Source organism: Bubalus bubalis, chromosome 15 (genome assembly GCF_019923935.1).
Source record: "Bubalus bubalis isolate 160015118507 breed Murrah chromosome 15, NDDB_SH_1, whole genome shotgun sequence".
Taxonomy (NCBI): domain Eukaryota; kingdom Metazoa; phylum Chordata; class Mammalia; order Artiodactyla; family Bovidae; genus Bubalus; species Bubalus bubalis.
The window spans coordinates 1,458,083-1,482,832 of record NC_059171.1 but is presented as its reverse complement, the minus strand read 5'-3'; the positions used below and the strand labels follow the sequence as shown (position 1 = coordinate 1,482,832).

Genomic DNA, 24,750 nt, shown 5'->3' with positions numbered 1-24,750 from the left:
AAACAAGAGTACAAAGTGTAGTATACACTAAGTTTCAAATAAAGGGTAGAGACAATAACTGCTGTTAGAATTTAGAGGAAGCAATGATCAGTATTGTACATAGTTTTCATTGAAGTACTACTTAAACAAGTAGATAGGAGAGCTTTCTAGAAAAAATAAAGCAAAAATCTATCCTGTGTTTTTCCTAGAGAAAAAAGGAGTGTTTAGAGACCACTGTGAAGGGTAGCAGTTAGAAAAGGGCTCATTTTTTTTAAAACAGAAAAAATAAAGTCAATGTGTATTGTGTACAGTTGAAGTAATTATCATATGAAGTTGACTTTTATCATGCATCAGTTATTCACAGTCAAAAGTATTAAAGTCAGTTTATCCCTTTTTGAATTAGTAACTTCTAAAAAGAATATTGACTAGTTTTCTGTGAGTATGGTTTCAGTGTGTCTGCCCTCTGATGCCCTCTTGCAACACCTACGATCTGACTTGGGTTTCTCTTACCTTGGGCGTGGGGTATCTTTTCACGGCTGCTCCAGCAAAGCGCAGCCGTTGCTCCTTACCTTGGACGAGGGGTATCTCCTCACCGCCACCCTTCCTGACCTTCAACGTGGGATAGCTCCTCTAGGCCCTCCTGCGCCCTCGCAGCCACCGCTCCTTGGACGTGGGGTTGGTCCTCCCGGCCGCCACCCCTGGTCTCAGGCGTAGGGTCATGGTGGAGAGATCTGACAGAATGTGGTCCACTGGACAAGGGAATGGCAAACCACTTCAGTATTCTTGCCTTGAGAACCCCGTGAACAGTATGAAAAGGCAAAATGATAGGATACTGAAAGAGGAACTCCCCAGGTCAGTAGGTGCCCAATGTGCTACTGGAGATCAGTGGAGAAATAACTCCAGAAAGAATGAAGAGACAGAGCCAAAGCAAAAACAATACCCAGTTGTGGATGTGACTGGTGATAAAAGCAAGGTCCGATGCTATAAGAGCAATATTGCATACGAACCTGGAATATCAGGTCCATGAATCAAGGCAAATTGGAAGTGGTCAAACAAGAGATGGCAAGGGTGAATGACGACATTCTAGGAATCAGCGAACTAAAATGGACTGGAATGGGTGAATTTAACTCAGATGACCATTATATCTACTACTGCGGGCAGGAATCCCTCAGAAGAAATGGAGTAGCCATCATGGTCAACAAAAGAGTCCAAAATGCAGTACTTGGATGCAGTCTCAAAAACAACAGAATGATCTCTGTTCGTTTCCAAGGTAAACCATTCAGTATCACAGTAATCCAAGTCTATGCCCCAACCAGTAACGCTGAAGAAGCTGAAGTTGAACGGTTCTAGGAAAACCTACAAGACCTTTTCAAACTAACACCCAAAAAAGATGTCCTTTTCATTATAGGGGACTGGAATGCAAAAGTAGGAAGTCAAGAAACACCTGGAGTAACAGGCAAATTTGGCCTTGGAATACGAAATGAAGCAGGACAAAGACTAATAGAGTTTTGCCAAGAAAATGCACTGGTCATAACAAACACCCTCTCCCAACAACACAAGAGAGGACTCTATACATGGACATCACCAGATGGTCAACACTGAAATCAGATTGATTATGTTCTTTGCAGCCAAAGATGGAGAAGCTCTATACAGTCAGCAAAAACAAGACCAGGAGCTGACTGTGGCTCAGACCATGAACTCCTTATTGCCAAATTCAGACTGAAATTGAAGAAAGTAGGGAAAACCACTACACCATTCAGGTATGACCTAAACCAAATCCCTTATGATTATACAGTGGAAGTGAGAAATAGATTTAAGGGCCTAGATCTGATAGATAGAGTGCCTGATGAACTATGGACTGAGGTTCGTGACATTGTACAGGAGACAGGAATCAAGACCATCCCCATGGAAAAGAAATGCAAAAAAGCAAAATGGCTGTCTGGGGAGGCCTTACAAATAGCTGTGAAAAGAAGAGAAGCGAAAACCAAAGGAGAAAAGGAAAGATATAAGCATTTGAATGCAGAGTTCCAAAGAATAGCAAGAAGAGATAAGAAAGCCTTCTTCAGCGATCAATGCAAAGAAATAGAGGAAAACAACAGAATGTGAAAGACTAGAGATCTCTTCAATAAAATTAGAGATACCAAAGGAACATTTCATGCAAAGATGGGCTCGATAAAGGACAGAAATGGTATGGGCCTAACAGAAGCAGAAGATATCAAGAGAGGTGGCAAGAATACACAGAACTGTACAAAAAAGATCTTCACGACCAAGATAATCATGATGGTGTGATCACTGACCTAGAGCCAGACAACTTGGAATGTGAAGTCAAGTGGGCCTTAGAAAGCATCACTACGAACAAAGCTAGTGGAGGTGGTGGAATTCCAGTTGAGCTATTTCAAATCCTGAAAGATGATGCTGTGAAAGTGCTGCACTCGATATGCCAGCAAATTTGGAAAAGTCAGCAGTGGCCACAGAACTGGAAAAGGTCAGTTTTCATTCCAATCCCAAAGAAAGGCAATGCCAAAGAATGCTCAAACTACCGCACAATTGCACTCATCTCACATGCTAGTAAAGTAATGCTCAAAATTCTCCAAGCCAGGCTTCAGCAATACGTGAACCGTGAACTTCCTGATGTTCAAGCTGGTTTTAGAAAAGGCAGAGGAACCAGAGATCAAATTACCAACATCCGCTGGATCATGGAAAAAGCAAGAGAGTTCCAGAAAAACATCTATTTCTGCTTTATTGACTATGCCAAAGCCTTTGACTGTGTGGATCACAATAAACTGTGGGAAATTCTGAAAGAGATGGGATACCAGACCACCTGACCTGCCTCTTGAGAAATTTGTATGCATGTCAGGAAGCAACAGTTAGAACTGGACATGGAACAACAGACTGTTTCCAAATAGGAAAAGGAGTACGTCCAGGCTGTATATTGTCACCCTGCTTGCTTAATTTATATGCAGAGTACATCATGAGAAACGCTGGACTGGAAGAAACACAAGCTGAAATCAAGATTTCTGGGAGAAATATCAATAACCTCAGATATGCAGATGACACCACCCTTATGGCAGAAAGTGAAGAGGAACTAAAAAGCCTCTTGATGAAGGTGAAAGTGGAGAGTGAAAAAGTTGGCTTAAAGCTCAACATTCAGAAAACGAAGATCATGGCATCTGATCCCATCACTTCATGGGAAGTAGATGGGGAAACAGTGGAAACAGTGTCAGACTTTATTTTGGGGGGCTCCAAAAATCACTGCAGATGGTGACTGCAGCCATGAAATTAAAAGACGCTTACTTCTTGGAAGGAAAGTTATGTCCAACTTAGATAGCATATTCAAAAGCAGAGACATTACTTTGCCAACAAAGGTCCGTCTAGTCAAGGCTATGGTTTTTCCAGTGGTCATGTATGGATGTGAGAGTTGGACTGTGAAGAAGGCTGAGCACCGAAGAATTGATGCTTTTGAACTGTGGTGTTGGAGAAGACTCCTGAGAGTCCCTTGGACTGCAAGGAGATCCAACCAGTCCATTGTGAAGGAGATCAGCCCTGGGATTTCTTTGGAAGGAATGATGCTAACGCTGAAACTCCAGTACTTTGGCCACCTGGTCGAAGAGTTGACTCATTGGAAAAGACTCTGATGCTGGTAGGGATTGGGGGCAGGAGGAGAAGGGGACAACAGAGGATGAGATGGCTGGATGCCATCACCAACTCGATGGACGTGAGTCTGAGTGAACTCCAGGATTTGGTGATGGACAGGGAGGCCTGGCGTGCTGCGATTCATGGGATCGCAAAGAGTTGGACACGACTGTGCGACTGAACTGAACTAAAAAAGAAAATTTACTTTTTATTCCCTGCATGACTATTTTACATCAGGACTTTCTGGATACTTTACAGGGCATCCAAATAATCTCCATCCTCACCTTTATATGTTGCAAAGATAAATTATTTACTTTTTACTTGAAAACTAAAGAATCCAATCTAACCCTTGCTGATTCTCTCCCTTCAAAGCTGAAAAATAAGTCTGTAAGGGAGAAGAATCAAATGGTAAGGATGATCAACAATCCCTAACTAATAAATTGTCTCTTGATCATCCACTAGAATTTGGATCATACTTGTAATTTAAAATTTCCTAATTTTTAGTGTTAAAAAAGGTAAAAAGAAACGATGAAATTATATTTAGTAATGTATTTTGTTTAATATATTTAAAGTATGATCATTTCAACATTAATCAATATATAATGTTTTTAATGAAGTATTTTTACATCTTTTTTCATACTAAGTCTTTGAAATCTGGTCTATATTATACTCACAGCATGTGTCAAAGTCACATTTCAAGTATTCTATAGCCATTTGCAGCTAGAGTGCAGCTCTAGAACTACAATTGAAAGTTATTCCACACCTTAACTTGAAGGGAAAAAGTTACTGTTTTTAAGAGAGTTTTACTCATTCAGTAGATAGTTATTGAGTACATTTTGTGTGTCACGTATTTAGCTTAGCTCAAACCACTGTACCAAAAACTACTAGGAATTGTTTCTCTGAGATTCCGTTGTAAATAGTATTTCCTCTCAATAAATTCTAAAATTATCCTTAGGAAATATAGAATCTAGCTTTTTCTTAAGTACCTTTTAAAATATTGACTTGCTGCAACCAAATTTTTCTATGCAGTAGCCTAGAAAATTGTACATAATTATAGAAATGTAAACTTTCATCTAATATGGATATTTTCTACCTTGTATTTCATCCTTGAAGATTAAAACATCTAATTTATTAGAAAACTTTGCTTGGCAGTTATTGAGTTTAAAAATTAAATTGACTGTGTAAGACAATAGTGGCTACTTTTCATATTAATTTTAGAATATATTAGCATAAAATATCAGAGAAGGCAATGGCACCCCACTCCAGTACTCTTGCCTGGAGAATCCCAGGGACAGGGGAGCCTGGTGGGCTGCCGTCTATGGGGCCACACAGAGTTGGACATGACTGAAGTGACTTCAGCAGCAGCAGCAGCATAAAATATATTTTAGAGGCTGATGAGTTTATTTATTATTAGCGTGCTTCAGAAAAGCATTTTGCCTCAAATTTGTCAGTCCTGAGAAAAAAATCTTTGCTTTTGGTTCCTACATTTGATTGAACATTTGATGGCCTAAATAGTTTCTGAATTTTTTAACATAATGTTACCATCTGCTTTTTCAAATAAAAGTTTTAAAATTATTTGGCTTAAATTTTAAAATATTTATAGAAATATATTTTAAAGCTCTCTGTCTCTCACTCTCTCCATAGGTATATAAAATATTAGTAAAGAAGACCCCAGAAGAAAGCTGGGTAGTTTTTAGAAGATACACTGATTTCTCTAGGCTTAATGATAAAGTAAGTACTTTAATAAATCTAAACCTGACTTTTCAGTCTGGAATTATAATCTGTTCCTGGAGTTCTCCTGTTGTTACTTGCTTTTTCTCCTTTGTTAATTATTTAAGTGAAGTCGAATCTTTGCTATTTCCTAACAACTGTTTCATTTAATTTTAAGAGTCTGAATTCCCATCTCTACATATAACTTCCTTTTGTTGGAAACAAAAAATTATTTTTAATATTAAAAATATGAAAACCTTAAAATTGGCAACAGAAATACGATTATTTACATAATCTTATAACTTTGAAAAAATGTATGTGTATAAGACCCCAAAATCATACGACTGTAGAAGAATGAAAAAAAAATTTAACACATTATGGTTAGTTTTCTTTACTGTGTTACAAATTATCACAAACTTTGTGGCTTAAAACACACCTCTTCGTTATTTAGAGATTTGGAGTGCTCAGCTGGGTTTGCTGCTAAGGGTCAAACAAGGTCAAAATCAAAATATTGACTGGCCTCTTATCTGGAGGCTCTGGGAAAGAATCAGCTTTCAGTATCGTTGTTGGCAGAGTTTGGTTTCTTGTGATTGTGAGACAAGGTCCCTGTTTCCTTGCTGGTTGTCAGCCAAAGGTTGTTCTTGGCCCATAGATACTATTCTTCAGCTCTTGCACATGACCCTTCCATCTTTAAAGTCAGCAAGAGTTGGTCAAGTTTTTCTTGTGCTAGAATATCTCTGGCTTTCTCTTTTGTCACCAGCCAGGAAGAAGCTTTACCTTTATAGAGCTTGAGTGATAAGATTAAGCTCATGTAAATAGTTTTCCTGTCTTAAGGTCAACTCAATAGTAACCCTAATTGCATGTACAAAATCTTTTTCACTGCACATGTGAAACAGACAAAATAATAATAAACTGCAGTACATTAAGTACCCTTAAAAATAAGTAACAAGAAGCACCCCAAAATAGAAAATTCAGCAATTGATATGAACAGTGTAATCCACAGAAGAAATACAAATGACCACTAAATTTGGAAACCATTTACTATCACAAGTACCCCAAGAAAAGAAAATTAAGACACTATTTTTCACCTGTTGGGCTTCCCTGGTGGTAAAGAATCCGCCTGCCATTGCAGCAGACATGGGTTCAGGCCCTGGTCTGGGAGGATCCCATACACCATGGAGCGGCTGAACCCGTGCACCACAGCTGCTGAGCCTGTGCTCCATAGCCCGGGAGCCACCGCTGCTGAGGCCATGTGCTGCCGCTGCTGAAGGCAGTGTGCCCTGGAGCCCGTGCTCCCCAACAGCAGAGGCCGCCCCAGCAAGAGGTTCACATACTGCCACTGGAGAGCGGCCCCCTCTCTCTGCAACTAGAGGAAAATCGGCACAGCCATGAAGACCCAGCACCACCAATAAGTAAATAAAATTACAGTTAAAGAAAAGAAAGAAAAACTATTTTAATTTTCACCTGTCAGGTTGACAGCCTTGAAGTGGTATATCTATTGTTAGAAATATAAGTCTTCCTAGAGGACATCCTAAAGCTATACATAATTTGACATGATAATTACATTTCTGGGATTTATCCTATATAATAAATTATTCATATGGGCAGGATATAGCCCTAAGGATACTTCTCATGATGTTTTATGTATTGTTCTTCTCTTTTTTCATTTTTTATTTTGTTTTAAATAGTTAAAAATTTTAGAACCAACCTAAATTTCTAACACTAGGGAACTGATTGAGTAAATTGCAGTAAGATTTCAGTAGAGAAACAGCAGCTGAAGTGTTCACAGGGCTGGAGGAAAATCAGGTAGGACAGATAGGGGTAACTGGTATTTAAGAAACCAAGAGAAAAAGCATTTTTCCAAAAGAAGCAAGCAGTTTATGATGCTTCGGAGAGGCCAAATAAGATGACCTTGGACCACGGATTACTCCCTAATTTTGATAGATGTTGAGTAGAGGGAACTTCATGGGTCCTACTTTCCCACCTGCCATATTTCCTATTGCTTTCTTGGACTCTCAGAACTTCTCAGGTTGGTATGTTCTTAAAACTTTTGGTTATGGGAAATTCCATTTATGTGACTTGGCAACCGCTAGGATGCCAAAAAGCTTCCACCATTCTTAAACCTCAGTTTCAATGAAAAGGTAAAATATAAAATGCTAAAGTGTTTTATTCTTAATTAAGGTATTGTTAAGATGACTTATGGCAACATGCCAAAGTACTTAATATTATTTCTAAGATATTTACATAATATATAAATTTTATTTTCTGTACCTGAATTTTTATTTTACATGGTTGATTTAAAAACCTGTAATTCTTTACTTCTGTTCATCTTTTTAAATAGTTAAAACACACAAGAATACCAAAGTGATTCATTAAGTTACCACATACTTAATTGAAATTCTTAGCTTTCTTATGAAATTGTTATAATTTTTGTTTATACAGACTCATTTCTAACAGTCTCAGTTCAGAGCTATTTCATCCTTTATGACTTTTGTTCTCCTCAGGACTCAACTATTATTTAGTGTTTGCTTCCTTTTATCTCTCTGGATTCATCTTTATTGCCAAAATATTTCTTGCCTTAGGCAAGCTGGGATTTAGATTGCTCTTAAGTTTTTGAAAAAAGATGTTAATAGAAGTTTAATTTAAGTCTTGTAAATATCTCCTTGATACTCTTAAGTTGGGCACTTAAAATTAATAAGTGTATATGTCAGTCTTCTAGGTACCAGAAAGAGCTCCATTCATCACCTGATTTTACTGGCAAGAGTCAAAAATGTGTGTCAGACAGCAGCAGCCACACAGTTTAAATGGTAGTTATTATTTTTATAATTGTTAAAGTAAAATCTTAGCATCTTTAAATCATGAAATTTTTGAGTTCATCACTGTGCTAGGAATTTGGTATCATATAGAAACTATACAGATCTGATTCTAACTTTGAGGAGTTTACATTTTTCATTGTTCTATAGCAGTGAGAAAAAAATAGCCAGTTGACAATGTGAAAATCATTTTAGTTAAAATAACACTGTTTAGAAAGAGAAATTTTTTCTTCCTCTTATTTTAACTTACTGGGTTATAATCTGGCTTCAGCTTCTCTAGGAGTTTTTAAGAGCCTCTTCTGAGAAAGTTAGAGGGCAAAGTCATGAGCAAGGTCTGAAACACAGTTCTCAGAGTTGCAGCATCTGGCAGAGTTGTAGAGCAGACTGGTGATGAATAGTTTGCAGAAATGTGGCTGTGAGAGTGGGGTTTTCTTTATTTTCTACTAGAAAACTCACTATTTTCTACTTCCAGTTTGCAGAAGTAGTTTAAAGCTGAGTAATTCTCTGAGGTAAAATGATTATTCTCAATTGGTCCCACCCAGCAGAACATAGAGAGGAAGCAGAACCATTATCAGCCCACTGTCAAGACAAGCAGAGCTCATATGAAAATCTGGGCTAAGCTCAACCAAGCATTCAGTCCTTCTATTAAAAAGAAATTCATGGTAATCTTCAACATGTCTGTCTCTTGGGTCACACTGTCCTGAACTGCCCCAAACTGACTGACATCAGGCGGTTACAAAGCTGCCTTTCACTATCTTTCTAGGGTTTGTTCACTTTTTCCGTTGTTGGGTTTTGTTTCCTTTGTGTTGTGTCTTCTTTCTTGGATCACGGTCTCCTCGTGGCAGAACTAACCCTTCAGTGGCTTTTTGACGAAGACCACATGGGAAGTGGTGTCCTTCAGACCCCACACGTCTAAAATGCTCACTCCATTTTCACACTTGGTTGAAACGTGGGCTGGGTATAGAATTCTAAGTTGGAAAATGTTCTTTCAGAATTTTGAAGACATTAAGCTGTTTTATCTTGTTCTTGGTGTTGCGTATTGCCCTTGAGAAGTCCAAAGCTGTTCTTGCTCCTTATCACTTGCATGTCACCTGTTTTTTTCTTCTTTAGAAGTCTTTTGAATCTTCTCTGTGTAATTAATCTGAAATTTCACAGTAACTTTTTTTTTGCCACCTTCTAAATTTATTTTTTAATTGAAGAAAAATTTCTTTACAGAATTGTGTTGGTTTCTGCTAACCATCAACATGAGCAGCCAATGGGAACTTGCTGTATGACTCAGGGTACTCAAACCAGGGCTCTCTAACAACCTGTAGGGTGGGTTGGGGAGGGAGGGAGGAGGGAGGTTCAAGAGGAAGGGGACACATGATGACTTTTTGTAGGTTCTTTTCTAGTATTAACTTAGACACTCTGTGGGCAGTCCATGTCTTTCAGTTCAAAGAAGTGTTTTTGAATTGCTTTATTAATGAATTCCTCCCTTCTATGTTCTGTCTGTCACCTTGTAAAACAGACCTTTGGGCTGATTCTATATGATTCTGGATCTTTTCCTCCCCATTTACTATTTTTTGTTGTTGTTGCTATTTTGAAGGCAATTTTCCTTTCTCTTTCTAAGACCATCTTTTCTCTGAATGTCCTCTCTTTTGGTCATCTTATTCTTATTTCTTAATGTAGTATCTTAATCCATTGACTGCATCAGTGATTGTATTTTTATTCATACTTTTTCCTCTTTGTGTTGTCTTTGTTTTTCTCCTTGTGATATTTGTCTTTGTCTTCCATGTTAGTACTAGTGTGTAGTAATTCTTGGTTGTTTGCTCATGATTAAAAGTTGGGTACTAATAACTGATTGGAATCTCTTACTTCATGGTAGAGTCTTGTGTTGACTTCAAGATTCACTGTATAGTGGGAAAGGTGGGCTTTTGCTGGAGAACTTGTGATTTCAGGATCTTAGAGTCATTCCTGTTGAGTTGATCAGCCTCCAGAGGTGCTTTCCAGTCTCCTGCCTTGTGCTGCCAGTTTGTGAGCAGTTTGAGGTCTCGGTAACTACAAACTTGGAGTAAGTGTTTCTACACCTCAGGTTTCTTGGCTCTCTTGAGTCATTGCTGCTCTCCTCGGTGCTTTTTAGTTTCCAATATGTTGTTTTAAGTGTTTTTCCTCTTTACTATAATATTAGCAGAACTCAGAAAGAAAGAATTAGATGAATGTGCTCAGTTCTGCATCTTAATCCCACAGCATGTGTGTCCTTTTTTTAAAGGCTTTTTTATAGAAATATCAAATGCCTATTTTGATGTCATTTCACAGGAAATCTATTAAAGTTTAATGAAATATAAAAGCTACCATTTATTGGTTATTTCAAGCTAATGTATAGTTCCCAAATTGTACTTTGTTCAAAATAAAGTTATTGAATAAGCACTTATAAACACTTTGTGAAGGCCTAATTATGGAACAACTCACTCTTTTCTGAGGATTTATTTTTTAAGGGGAAAAAAAATCTAACCATGCATGTGGACATATGTTATGTTTAAATTTTAAAGCTTAAAATTAATTTTTTTAAAAAAGACTTTTTATTTCATCCTTATAGCTTTTATTACTTTCAAACAGTAAAAAATCAGACTCCAAGGCCAAAAATATTTACATCTTGAAATCAAATCAGAATTTTTAGTATAGAAATGTTGACAGAATGTTTTATATTTTTATTTAGCTTTTTACCCTGTGAATTTTTCTCCTTTGCTAAGTCTTTTTTCTTACATTGTAATGTTTTGTCTTGTATTTAAGTAGAGAAATGTGAATGTACGTGGTTCCATTTCATTCATCCATTTATTGAACATAGATTGTTGACTACTTGTAATGTAGCAGGCATTATGTTAGGCATTGGGGGGTGCAACTGTGTGTAAAATGGTTCTCAGTCTTAGCTGTACTTTGCACTTCCCTGGAAAGCTTTTTAAAATTACAATGCCCAGGCCGTATCCCAACCACTTAAAATCCAAATATGTCAGAGGTAGGACACAGTCATTAATATAAATCCTGATTAATCATCTTCAGACAAAAGGGAGCTGTTCTACAGTGGAGCCCTCTCAGAATCTCTGTGAGTTCCTACTCAAAAGTTCCTTGGGTGATTCCAGTATGCAGCCAACATTTAGAATGAGAGTCCAAAATTAAGTAAACATTACTTAATTTGCCTCATGATAAATATCATTCGAGAAATAAGTGAAGGATTTGACAATGTGTGGCGGCTTGTGTTTTCCAAAAATGTCTGCAGCAGCACTCTCAGCCCCACATGCTCTCCCAGAACCTTCCCACTTACCATCAAGGGGTAGGATCTTGTTTCCTCTCCATCTCGAACATGGCTGAGCTTATGCCTGATCTAACTAAAGAGGACAGTGGAACTGATGCTGTGTGAATGAGGCTAGATCGTAAGAAGTATACGGCTTCATCCTGGCTTTCTCTCTTGCGATGCTCCCTCTTTGAAACCCAGTCTCTGTGTGGTGAGAAAGTCCACAATACATGGAGAGTCCATGTCAGGCTTGTGATTGACAGCCCCAGCTAAGGTCTCAGCAGCAAACAGCCTATTCCCGTATAAATACGTGGGAGTGAACTTCAGATGCTTCTCAACCTCAGGTGTCCAGCTAAAGTTCTAACTCATTGTGAAAGAAATAATCCATCCTCACCCTCCCCTTTAGGAATTGCCAGCCCACAGAGTCCATAGCCTAATAAATGATTATTTTCCACCACTGAATTTTGAGGTACCTTGTTATCCAGTTATATTAATATAGTCAGTTAATCAGAGTGTATAAAGGGACATCTCACCCAGCTTAGAAGGTGGAAAAGCCTCCCTAAGAAAGTAAAATGTAAGCCAAATATGCAAAATGGATTATAAGCCAAAATGTAAACGTTGAAACTATGAACATCTAGGAAAAAACATGGAAGAAAGTTTTTACAGCCCTGGAGTGAGCAAAGGTTTCTTAGATAGTGTGTAAAACAGCATAAACCAGAAAATTTGAAAAAAAAAAAAAGGATGAGTTAGGAAACAGTAAAGATTTTTTAATGTACTCTGTTAAGAATAACATGAAAAGTCAAAACATAGTTTGGGAGAATATGTTCATCGTACATATACCTGACAAAGGCCTTGTAGCTAGACTATATAAAGAACTCTGACAACTTAATTCAAAGACAAGTACCCAGTTTTTTGAAAAGCAGAGGGTTCAGAAGATCTGAATAGATCCAAGTACATGAGAAGATACTTAACACCATTTGTCAACAGAGGTATGCAAATTAAAGCCGCAATGAAATACTGCTACACACCTAGTAAGATGGCTAACATTAAAAAGATGGACAATACCAAGTGTTAGCAGGGACAAGGAGCACCTGTAACTCCTGTGCATACACAACTGGTAGAAATCAAAGTAAAACAGGCAAGGCGTAAAAAGCATCTGAATTTAAATCTTTTTTTGTAAGCTTGTTTTATGAATAGTTTCATAGAGTCGACAGGTTAGATTTTGTAGAATTCAAGTGATTTAGTTGAACATTGTATTTTCTTTTTTCTTCTTTTTCAGTTAAAAGAGATGTTTCCAGGCTTTCGATTAGCCCTTCCACCAAAACGCTGGTTTAGAGATAATTACAATGCGGACTTTTTAGAAGATAGGCAATTAGGATTACAAGCGTTTCTTCAGAATTTAGTAGCTCACAAGGACATTGCTAACTGGTATGTAACAAATTGAATAAGAGTTTGTGCATTCCAATAACTGGTTTAAACTAGAGAATAAATCTAGGACCATATTTATTCAAGCACAAAAAATATAAGGTAGGAGTATAATTACTTATCCTGTCTAAAAGCAGTAACTGTGATTTTCTTGGCTTTTTTTCAGTAAGGACTTATTTGGTGTTTGATTTATATTAACACTTCCAAAAAGTCTAGCAAAGTGAGACTTTGTGTGCCATATAGTCAAACCATCCACTGAGCTGTAAACTTGATTTTGGTATTTTAGTAATAACTTAAAACAGTAGCTAACATATTGGTAGATTTTTGGTAACTATGACACTATATAATTTTGACAATATTTTTAATTCTCCAAAGTAATACAAAAATCTTGAAATCAGGTTAATTTATACAGAGAGTGAAGTAAAAATACCAGAAACTTTTAGAGAAAGAAAGGATCAATATCCTTTCTTTATTTTTTGTATCTGAATATATTTACAAGAAAATTGCTATATGATCTGATTGCATCTGGGTATCTAATCTTGGCACTTACATTATCAGATAAATTAGAACCATTTTGAAAAAAATTAGCATTTACAGCTTCCCAGGTGCCTCGGTGGTAAAGAATCCACCTGCCAGTATATGAGACAGGGGTTGGATCCCTGGGTCAGGAAGATCCCCTGGAGGAGGAAATGGCAACCCACTCCAGTGTTGTTGCCTGGAGAATCTATGGACAGAGGAGCCTGGCGGGCTGCAGTCCATGGGGTTGCAAAAGACTCAGACACGACTTCGTGACCAAACAACAGCAGAGAGCAGTTACAGTGCAGCAATAGCATGTTGTGTAGAGACCTGCTTTTGGAACGATCTTCAGCATTCTTCACCCTTTTTCCTTAGTGTTTCTTTTATTTATATCACCTCACATTGCAAGACACTCGTACTATACAAACACACCTTGCTTCCCAATGTGCACTAAGCTCAGTGACTACGTGAGACCTCTGCCACCCTCCTCACTTTCCTCTAATAAGGTAACTGCAGGCCGGACCCCTCCTCCGTTCCCAGACTCACTGCTGCGGTTGCCTCCCTGCCGTCTCCTTCAGACGTCTCAGTGTGACCTCAAACCTAGAACAGACGTCACAGCTCATTGTCTCACTTTCCTCCAATATTCAGCTCATTGTCTACCCAAAACCCAGTCATCTGGACACATCCCTGTCTTTATACAATACAACTCAAATCTGTCAGCTTTTCTCCATCCTGCCATTGCCACTCTAGTCTAAAGGGTTGCCTCTCACTTAAATCACTCCTTTCCACCACTGTCTTCCTCATCCACTCCTATTTCTGTAGCCCACTGGAGCCACAGTGACCTTTTGTAAGGCAATTTAAGTCATCCTTTCTGGGCCCTGACTATACATGTCTGTCTTTCCAACCTTATGTTTCATTATTCCTCCCTGCCCCTGTTCTCTACATCAGACCGAATTGGTCTTGTACTTTTTCACAGTCGCCTGTTCCTTTTTTAATAAGCTGTTCCTAGAAAGGCATTTCACACTACTGCCCTTGCTCCCCCAGCCCCAGCCTAGATGACTCTTTCAGGCTTCAAACAGACTTCACTTCCTTAGGTTGGTCTCCTGACCAACCCCTCATCCATCACCACCACTAAAAATTAGGTCAAGTCTTTCTCGTAGTATCTTCTCTGCTGGTTCTGAAACTCAGTTCCTAATGCCTTAAGACTCCCGTTGCATATAACTAACTTCTCTTTAGGATGATACTAGCCATATACCACCAGTCTTAAGAGAACTGAGAAAATAGTCACTCATATCATTGGCAATAGGATTTAATCCTCATGTGGAGTCCCAGTTGAAAAAGGCTGGTTGGAACTTTACTTTAGTAGCCTTTCAGTTTGTAACTATTTCTGTGATTATTTGATTGTGTTCTCCCACCAGTCTGAAAGGTACATACACAGGAGTAGGTCATGAGGCTCTTTGACCCACCATTCAGTGTGCAGGGCCTGTTAGCATAATGCAACAGTCCATGTCGAAAAGTCCTTGTTGAATGAGTGGCAGAACTGTTGATAGTTGTTATTATACTGTTTATAAGAAAAAGAGGGTGAAACAAATATGATCAAACTTAGCAATTGTGTGTTCTTGTCTAGGTGGTGGGCAGATGGATGCTCCCTACTTTTCTGTATTTTTTTTAATATCTCTCCAAAGGGAAACAAACTCTAAAATCATAGAGAAAACCTTGAAGAAAATATATTTTATACCATACCATAAAAGACTTTTATCTCTAAGAAATCAACAAATCCTATCCCTTTTCTCTTACTCCTTATTCAGTAAATCTTTATATATTTGTATTGAAAATATGGCAAATTAAAATTGAATTTATTCTATGACTACATCATCTTTATTTAATGAAATATAGTATGAACCACTTGAAAAACTCATGATTTATTGATTTTTTTAAACATTAAAAGTGTATCTTAGTTGAGCTGTATCTTTTTTTAATTATTGGTACTAGATCTCTGTAGAGTAAACATTCAAGATCCTGTTTCTAAAACTGTCCTTAGAACAGTGATAGTGGTCTTGCTCAGTTCACAGATAGATGTTTTCAGGAAAAGAAAGATTGCTTGGTCAAGTAAGTTGGGGAAAGGTTTCCTTTGACATTCCTAGAATATTAAAGGTTCTAAAGTCTTGCACAAAAACCTATAGTGTGCCTCACGCTTACTTGCCTATGTATTTTGGTCATATATCTGAGATACTGAAGGAATTTGGTAAGATAATTTAAGTAGAACTCTAAATAATGTATGTGTTGTTATTGTTGTTCAGTCGCTAATTCATGTCCAACTCTTTGCAACTCCATGGAAGTAAGATAAGTTTAGAAACCTTATGTTTGTTCTAGGGTACTGTCTTTTTCGTGAGTGATGAGTAGCATTTTTTATTTCACATTTTAAGCAGTTTCTTAATTAGTATTTAAAACATGACTTGGCAGAGGGAAGAGTTATTAATCTATATCTTAAGAATTTGTCCCTTTTCATACTAAGAAGGGTATAACAGAAATTGAGGATCTATTTACTAATCTTAATTCCTTTGAAGACATTAGGCTTCTCTTCTAACAAAATAAGGGAGATTATAAACTTCTACTTGACATGATACAGATGGTAAAAGTAAAAGGAATTCAGAGAAGGGGAAGATCAGTCCTGTTTGCAGTGAACCAAATAGCACTGCAAGTAGCGAGTGGGGTTTGAAACTGTGAATGATAGATTAAGATTACAGGTCCGTCTAGGAATTTCTTCTAAGGGAGGAAGAGGGAAAAGACAGAATCCCAACTCTTCTTTATACAAACATGAAATTGCATATTTAAGAATCACTATTTAAAGTGTCAGTTAGTTTACATTACCTATTGGTACGCCTGTTAGCATCCTGTTACAGTTGGAATGGCAGCACAGAAAGTTACTGTCTTTATATGGCCAAATAATTGTTTGAGATTAATTCTTTATGCAGTTCTTTCACTTTTCTTTTTGATTCCTTAGCACCTCACAACGCAGTTGAGATCCAAGGGGTATTAAGAATTGTTGGTTTAAGTGTTTTAAGAGAATAATATTTTCAGGTACATTTAGAGAATACAGAATAAAACAAAAATGTTAATATTTTCATGATAAAATCTTTGGTTTTGTTTGTTCAATAAATGTTTATTTAGGTCTTTTATGGTATATAAGGTATTGCAGCTACACAAAGGTTCATTAGATGCTAATCCTTTATTTAAGAAAACTAAATAGGAAGAAAAAAGACACACCATAAAACTAAAAGTTGGATATCTGCCTTTTTCAGCAGGGGAAGAAAAGAGAAAAATTTTAACTGGAGGAGTTAGAGGAGGCTTCCTAGATGGTAGTATTTAAGCTGGGTTTTGAAAAATTACTGATATTTGAACTGACAGAAAGTAAAGAAGGACTTTCCAAATGAAAAGGAATATTACATCAAAATGCAGAAGCAAGCAGGCACAGTCCTGTACCCGAAACAGCATCTAACTTAGCTTGTCAAATGTGTAAAGATGGATGGAGGGGGAAGGTCTCTCATAGCTGTATAGTTAAAATATAGCTATTGTTTTATCCTAGCTTCTGCTATTTTGAAATAATTACATCATTTAATCAGCACAGCAAATATCTTACTACTCCATGTTTTCAGAATTACTACACATATATCCTGATTTACCATATTTTTCTTCTTAATGCTTTAAAATGCAAGGGTTAAAATTATATATATTTTCCTTATATTACCATTCATCTATAAGAGGTTCAGTGCCAGAATTCAGTGTTTTAAACTCTACATCTATTTTAAAAGAAAAAAGTCCAGGTATATCTGAATTAACGGAAGCTCATTATTTAAAACAAATAACTATCCAAACATTTTACATGAGGAATCAATTGAAAGAAATGAGAATCTTTACCTTTTGAAAAGAAAACTTACTTGGAGAGACATGGTAACTATATTCAGGTGTTTGAAAGTCTTGTGATGGGGAAAAGAATTAATCAAATGAGGACTTCCCTGGTGGCTCAGTGGTAAAGAATCCTCCTGCCAGTGCAGGAGACACAGGTTCAATTCCTGATCCGGGAAGATCCCACACGCCTCGGGCGACTGAGTCCAGGCACCGCAGCTAGTGAGCCTGTGCCCTGGAGCCTGGGAGCTGCGACCGCTGAAGCCCACCTGCCCCAGAGCCAGTGCTCCACAAGAGAGACCCCCGCACCCAGAGTAGCCCCTACTCTCCACAGCTAAATACCACGCAGCAGGGAAGACCAATCACGGACAAAAATGAGTAAATAAATAAACATTCAGAAAAGAATTAATCAAATGATAGTTAGCTCTAAAGCCAGGCTTCTCCACTGTCAGGCACATCATGTTCAAACACAGATTCTGAATTAGCAAGGTCTGAAGTGGAGATGCAGCGTTTCTAACCGGTTTCCCAGTGATGCCGATGCCGCTGGCCTAGGACCTCATTTTGAATAGCAAGACTAACATGTAAAACTCAGAATAAATGAGAAGTTAGAGGAAGCCCCCAGTAAACTCAGATAAAAAAGTTACATGTCCTTTCAAGCTGTCTGGTATAGAAATGTGTTCTGCCTTTTGAGTAAGTGAGTTTACCTGAAGTATTAGAAGAGACTAGGCTAGGTAACTACCAGTGGTATTAAAGAGGGAATTATTACATGGGATATATTGAATTAATGACTTCTTAGGTGTCTCTTCTAGTTGTAAAAGTCAATAAATTATAATTTTTGAGGAAGAATATCTAAAGTAACTTTTTTATACATTTTCATATCTTCTCATGTGTCTTAAGTTTTTATATATAAAGAGACTGTCACGAGAGGTTGAGTTAACCTTAGTATTTTTATAAAATGAAGGAATTCAGTTATATAAGCAATAACTTATATATAAGCAATAGCTTATATAATGCCAGCTCATGAGAATGAACACATTGCTAAGGTTGGTTGGGTGATTTTTACACAAAATATTAGTTTGGTAGACATTTAATTATGGACAATTTTCCTTTTAATGCATTAAAGCTAAATATGTTGTATTCAGATACATGTAAACTCTTACCTAATTGGGTCTCAAAGATCTTACACAAAATTCCGTTTCCTGAGCTTGGTAGTGAAATAATTTTAAGCAATTACTTAACTGATTTTAATCAATGTCTCCAATTAGAAAATGAAGTAATTAGACTAAATGTTCTCTGAAAATATCCCCTTTTAGCTCTAAGTTTCTTACTCTTTTTGTTGTGCTTCTTTATAAATCTTGAAGTCATACCATCAGAAGCAACCAAATTCTAACCTTCTTTTAAGACTTTTGGTCTTACATTTTGCTGTCTAAGCTTAATTTCACATGAAAGTAGGAATATCTGTTGAAAACTAAAATCCATCTCAAATTTGAGAGTTCTGCTGTATTATTTATCTACAACAGTGGATAGAAGTTTGTTCTGATGCTCTTAAGAGTTTCATTCCTTTTTTTTTTTCCTAATTGCATGGCTCTTACAAATAAATTCATTATTTTTGAACACTAACTCTGTGCTGTGCTAATTAATTGGTTCAGATTCTGTACAGTCCTGAAACTTGTCATTTACTTTTTGGTGAAGCAGAAGACTGCTTGGTTAAACAGATAATGCTAATAAGACCGTGTGGAAGTCCTGTGAAAGGGATGTCTTCAAGGTGGTGTCGTAATGCATGTAAGAGCACTGGGCCTGGTAGCGTGTGGAGGAGAGGGTGGGCCAGGATAATAGCGGCAGGCGTGAGACGACACCATTTCTGAAGTGTCAAATAAGGAAGGCAGTTAAAGTTTGAATGTGCGCAGGTACTTTATGCCAACACCAAGACCTCAGCTTTGTTCCCTCTTGTTAGAGGACGCACAGATGGGTTTCAAGGTGGGTTTGACATAAAACATTTGTTCTGGAAGCATTTCATGTTAGAAGGAATAAAACTGTAGGTCGGGACACAAATGAGCTGAAAGTAACCAGGTGAGACATAATCAAGGTGTAAACCAGGCCCACACATCCGCCACAGGAACGGAAGCGTGAGCCCTTCAGCCCCACCACCCACCAGCCCAGCTCCTGCACGGCAGCCCTCACCACCACCAGCCTTGAGAGTCCCTGTCCTCAGGGCTACAGTCAATGTCAAATTTTGTTATTTTCTTTTTACTAGTTGAGAATACTGAAGAGAAGTAGTAACTGATAAAACATTTCTATCTGAAATCCCTCATTAATTTTTTCATGCAGTGACTTTTTGTGCTTAATTTGGTTTTGACAATTAGTATCTAGTATTTTAGTACATTTTTTACTTAGCTCTTTATTGACCTTTTAATGAATTGTAGGCATTAGTTTTAGCTTTTTTTAATATAAATTTTGAGATAAAGAGTTAGAAAACTGGGATGTAAACAAATACATACCCGTGAAAGAAAAAAGATACATTATGAAATACAAGGTGAAGATTCACTGAGTGAAATAGTTTTTTAAGAAATTTGAAAATTACAGTGAAACTCTTCTAAAGGAAACTTTTTCAGGAGACTCAAAGGAAGAGTCTAAGTTACAGGACAAATTTGCTCTGATAAAAATAATGCTGAGGGATACCATCTCTGGTTTCCTTATCGTAGGGCACATTAAGTCAACAATTGATCACAATTTTAAAATAGGGATTTCCCAACCACTCTAAAAAGTTAACTCTGGGTACTAAAGAGAGCAGAAAGGTGGTCTTTCCTTACCTTTGAATTCCAGATTATTGGATTTTGTCTTAGATAGATTTCTCTCCTATCCTGATATTACCTTTATTATCATGGTCAAATGAAAAGTATTAAGCATTGAATACAGAGGAGAGATTAGGGGTTATATTGAACTTATCAGTGAACAAGTAAATAAAACCTGTTTAAAAGAATTAACTTTTATTTAATCCATAGGTCATTTAATAATATAGACTCTTTGGTACTTATACTTTATTTGAATTTACTTGATTTGTTTATAAATTATACATTGATAATGTATAAGAAATCACTGAGCAGGCCATGGCACATATAGGCAATCAAATGTTTATCAAATCTAAGTAAAATTCTCTAGTCAGTGATTCTCAAGAAGGGCTAAGAGCTTGATTTTCTAGACAGGAAAAACATATCAGAGTTTTTGATAAAGCAATTGTTTTCTCAAACACTACTCTCTGTCAGACATTCTTAACTGCCCCTTTTCTTGGATAAGCAAAAAAGCTTGAGAGTATTAACTTTCTTCCTCCATCAAGTGAGTCCTATTGAAACAGAAGAAATGTATTGAACCCCTGAAGTGTTTTGTAAATTACAGTTGTGATGCCAGTTTTAAATTTCATTCTTACGCCACAGATTAAACAAAGTGGGACATAGAATATAACCTTAGAATTATAGTGGGAAAAAAAAATTAGAGAATCCATTGGACTTCATTTGAGTAGAACTCCTGTTGTTTAGTCGCTAAGTCGTGTCCAGCTGTTTGCAACCCCATGGACTGTAGCCCACCAGGCTCCTCTGTCCAGGGGATTTCCCAGGCAAGAATACTGGAGTGGATTGTCATTTCCTTCTCCAGGGGATCTTCCTGACCATCTCCTGTATTGCAGCTGAGTTCTTTATTGCTGAGCCAGTGAGGAAGCCCAGTCATACTTTTTGAGTATCCGAATTTTTAACACACACATAGAGCTGTCTCTAAATCCTAAATTACTTTTTAGAAAGAGGAATGTCATATAACAAGTTCAGTTTTTACCTTCTTAACCTGTTTCTGATCATTGAAAAGTATAAATATAACTATCATTTCATTATTTTGAAATTTTTGGTAATTCATAAATGGTATGGTCAGAATTCTTTCTCTTGAACTCTCTAGAGAAAATACTTAAGTAAATTAATATAATAAACATAATTGCAAGAAAAACCTTTAATTTGTAATTACTTTAGAATCATCTCCTAAAGAGGAAACAATGATGTATAAATTAGAAATTGTATTTCTTCATAACAAGATAATGGCTTTTTTAGACTAGTTCAAATAAACATTTCTCTGAATGCTATGCCTGTTCACCATTTAAGTTGCTCTCTTGTACTGTTATTCAGATTTATGTTTTATGTCATATAAACTATGTAACAAATTCAGAATGTCTGTTTATGTTCATAGGATCTTAGAAATAACCTAAAATCTTTGTATCTTCTATAGATTTTATATTTGTATTTTGTTACCTGTGTGAAAACACATAAGCCATCTTGCTTATTTTCTTGCTTATCAAAAGAACCAACTTACTTAAAACACATAGCTTCGGAATACCTTTTGCTTTCTGCTGTCTTTTGTAAACGTATTTGTACCCCAGCTTTTTTTTTTTTTTTTTTTTCCCCTATGAAAGCCTTGCAGTGAGAGACTTTCTTTGTCTGGATGATCCACCAGGTCCATTTGATAGCTTAGAAGAAAGCAGGGTAAGTGCTGTATTATATATCACATGAAAAGAGGAACGAATAATACCATACAATAACTTCATTGTTTCTTGAATGGAATAGCAAACAGCAAAATTATAATTTCAGACTGGTAGTTTTGCACAGAAAGCTTTTAATGTTTGAGTCAAAGCTTTCTTTCATTGAAGTACATGGACCTAATTCAGTAAAAAAGTAAAATTTCGTACATATCACATAGTCAGTGAAGCTCTAAAATTAAATCCTACATTTATTCTCTGTGTTTTTACCATTTCAGAAAACAAAAAGAAAACTACTTGGAAATTTATTTTACATTCAAAAGCAATATGTGTATGTTGAATTTTCTTCCATCCAAGTATCAAAGTAAGGAAACTACATTTAAAATCAAATTTAAAAATCCAATCTCCAGAAGTTGAAGTTACTATCTTGTTATCAGTTCAGCTCAAGCTTGATGCTACTCGAATTACGCTAATTGACGTTTAGAGTGGCCTATTTCTTGAAGAAATTGGCTAGATTCACAGATTTGGTAATAATAGATTAGCTAGGATTTTATGCAAGTTTTTCCCTAAATGTTTAATGATTTTTAAGTGGAACAGATTTAATTGTTAATGTTTTCAGTTAAACTGAGTCAGTTTTTTGTGTTAGAAGCATGCCATAGCTTTTTTTAAAAACAGCTTTATTGAAGTAAAATTTTCATCCATAAAATTTGTTATTTGCTATTTCATTGTAAATGTACAATTTAATAACTTAGTAAATCTTTAGAGCTGTGCCTTCATTAACATACTCCAGTTTTAGAAATTTCCACGACCTCAAAAAAAATTCTACAAGCCATTTTGCAGTCATTCCTCAGTGCCAGCCTCAGATGACTACTGTTCTGCTGTCAGTGTCTGCGAATATCTTTTCTGGTTATTTCATATAGATAGAATCATATTGTGTGTATATAGTGCTTCCCCAGTGGCTCAGCAGTAAAGAATCTGCTTGCAATGCAGGAGACACAGGTTCGATCCCTGAATGGGGAAGATCCCCTGGAGGAGGGCATAGCAACCCATTCCAGTATTCTTGCTTGGAGAATCCCATGGACAGAGGAGCCTGGCAGCCACAGTCCACAGGGTTGCAAAGAACTGGACACTACTGGTTGCACAGAGTCGGACACGACTGAAGCGACTTAGCAGCAGCGACAGCAAAGCAGCTTAGCACACACGTGTGTATATAAATATATATCAGTTCAGTTCAGTCACTCAGTCATGTCCAACTCTGCGACCCCATGGACTGCAGCACACCAGGCTTCCCTGTCCATCACCAGCTCACATGCATGTAAATGTATATGTGTCTATATAAATACATAATACCATATGTACAATATGCATAGCATATAAAAAAAAGATGCAAAAATTTTGTATAAAATCTTTGCATGTTTTTTTTTTTAATTTAACATAATGTTTCTGAGCATCATCCATGTTATGCGTGCTAATAATGTGCTCAGTCATGTCAGACTCTTTGTGACCCCATGGACTGTAGCCCCCCCAGGCTCCTCTGTCCGTGAAATTTTTCAGGCAGAAATACTGGAGTGGGTTGCCATTTTCTACTCCAGGGATCTTCCCAACCCAGGGATTGAACCCAGGTCTCTTGTATCTCCTGCACTGGCAGGCAGATTCTTTACCACTGGGAAGTGCCACCAGGGAAGCCCATCCGTGTTACAGTCTCTCAGTGTTTCATTACTTTCTATTATTGAAAGGTTTTTCATTGTATACATAAACCACATTTTGCTTATCCAGTCACCAGCTGAGGGATATTTGGATTATTTCCATATTTGTACTATTACGAATAATGCAGCTATGAACAATTTCAAGAAGACTTAATGTGGACAGATGTCTTCTTTTCTCTTAGGTTGGTTCCTGAGAGTAGGATGTCTGGTTATATGACAAATTATGTTTGCCATGTAACCAAACATTTATGTTAACTTTAAGAAGCAGAATATTCTCAAGTGGCTATACCATTTTACATTCCCACTTGTCGTGTGTGAGAGTTCCAGTTTCTCCAGATTCTCACAGGCATTAGATGTTATCTGTCTTTTGGATTATAGCCTTTCTTGTAGATATGTCATGGTATTTCATTAAACTTTGAATTTTATTTCTGTAATGGTTTTCATGTTAATTGCTTTTTCATGTGCTTTTTATGCCATTTGTATGATTTCCTTGATGAAGCTTTTTGCTTATTTTTTTAGTTGGATTGTTTGTCTTACTGAGTTGTAAGAATTCTTTAGATACAAGTCCTTTATCAAATACATTTTGCATATATTTTCTCATAGTCTGTATGTGTCTTTTTATCTTCTTAATGGTATATTTTAAAGTACTAATGTTTTTAATTATTAAGATATTCATTTCATCACTTTTCTATTTTCGCTTATGCTTTTGGTATTGTATCACAAGAACTCTGCCTAACATATGACCACAAGTATTTTCTCCTATTTTTTTTCTAGAAGCTTTATAGTTTTAACTCTTACATCCATCCAGAGCTAATTTTGTATAAGGTGTGAAATAATGATCTTGAGTTTCTATAAATATTTACTTGTCAGTGCCCTGTGTTGAGTTATGTTGGCACCTTTATCAAAAGTCAAGTGAATGTGAAAGAACAGGGCTCACTTCTGGACGGTCTTCTTTCATTGACCTCATTAATTATCCTTATGCTGCCAGTGCTGCACAGTGGAAATGAGTAAATGACAAACACATACGAGATGTTAATGAGACAGCAGGGGAGGAGGAGAAGAGGGGAGTGGAAAAGACTGGGCTACCTGGGTCATACAAAGCAGTGAAATGCCGTGGCCTAAGGCCTGCCTGGTGGAGTTGGTGGTGAGGGATTAGGAGGTAGAGCAGATGTTCCCTTGGATTCTAACCTACTGTTGGTCCATCCAGTTGAAGAGGACCAATAGGCATATGAATGACAACTGTGTACTCAGGAAAGGTCTGGGCTGGAGATTATCAGGGAAAAA

The 24,750-nt window shown here is 36.9% G+C and overlaps 1 protein-coding gene across 7 annotated transcripts in view; it reads left to right on the top strand.

Moving 5' to 3' along the window:
* The window catches only part of SNX16 (sorting nexin 16), a 37,047-nt gene that overhangs the window by 7,564 nt on the left and 4,733 nt on the right, over nt 1-24,750 (top strand). For 6 of the 7 annotated variants that reach the window (XM_044928500.2, XM_006074713.4, XM_044928499.2 and 3 more), the window contains 3 exons: nt 5,257-5,343; nt 12,683-12,831; nt 21,698-21,767. In XM_044928500.2, the coding sequence (XP_044784435.1) occupies nt 5,257-5,343; nt 12,683-12,831; nt 21,698-21,767 (306 nt within the window). The remainder of the gene's footprint in view (nt 1-5,256; nt 5,344-12,682; nt 12,832-21,697; nt 21,768-24,750) is intronic. The other variant, XM_044928501.2, reaches the window with a different exon arrangement.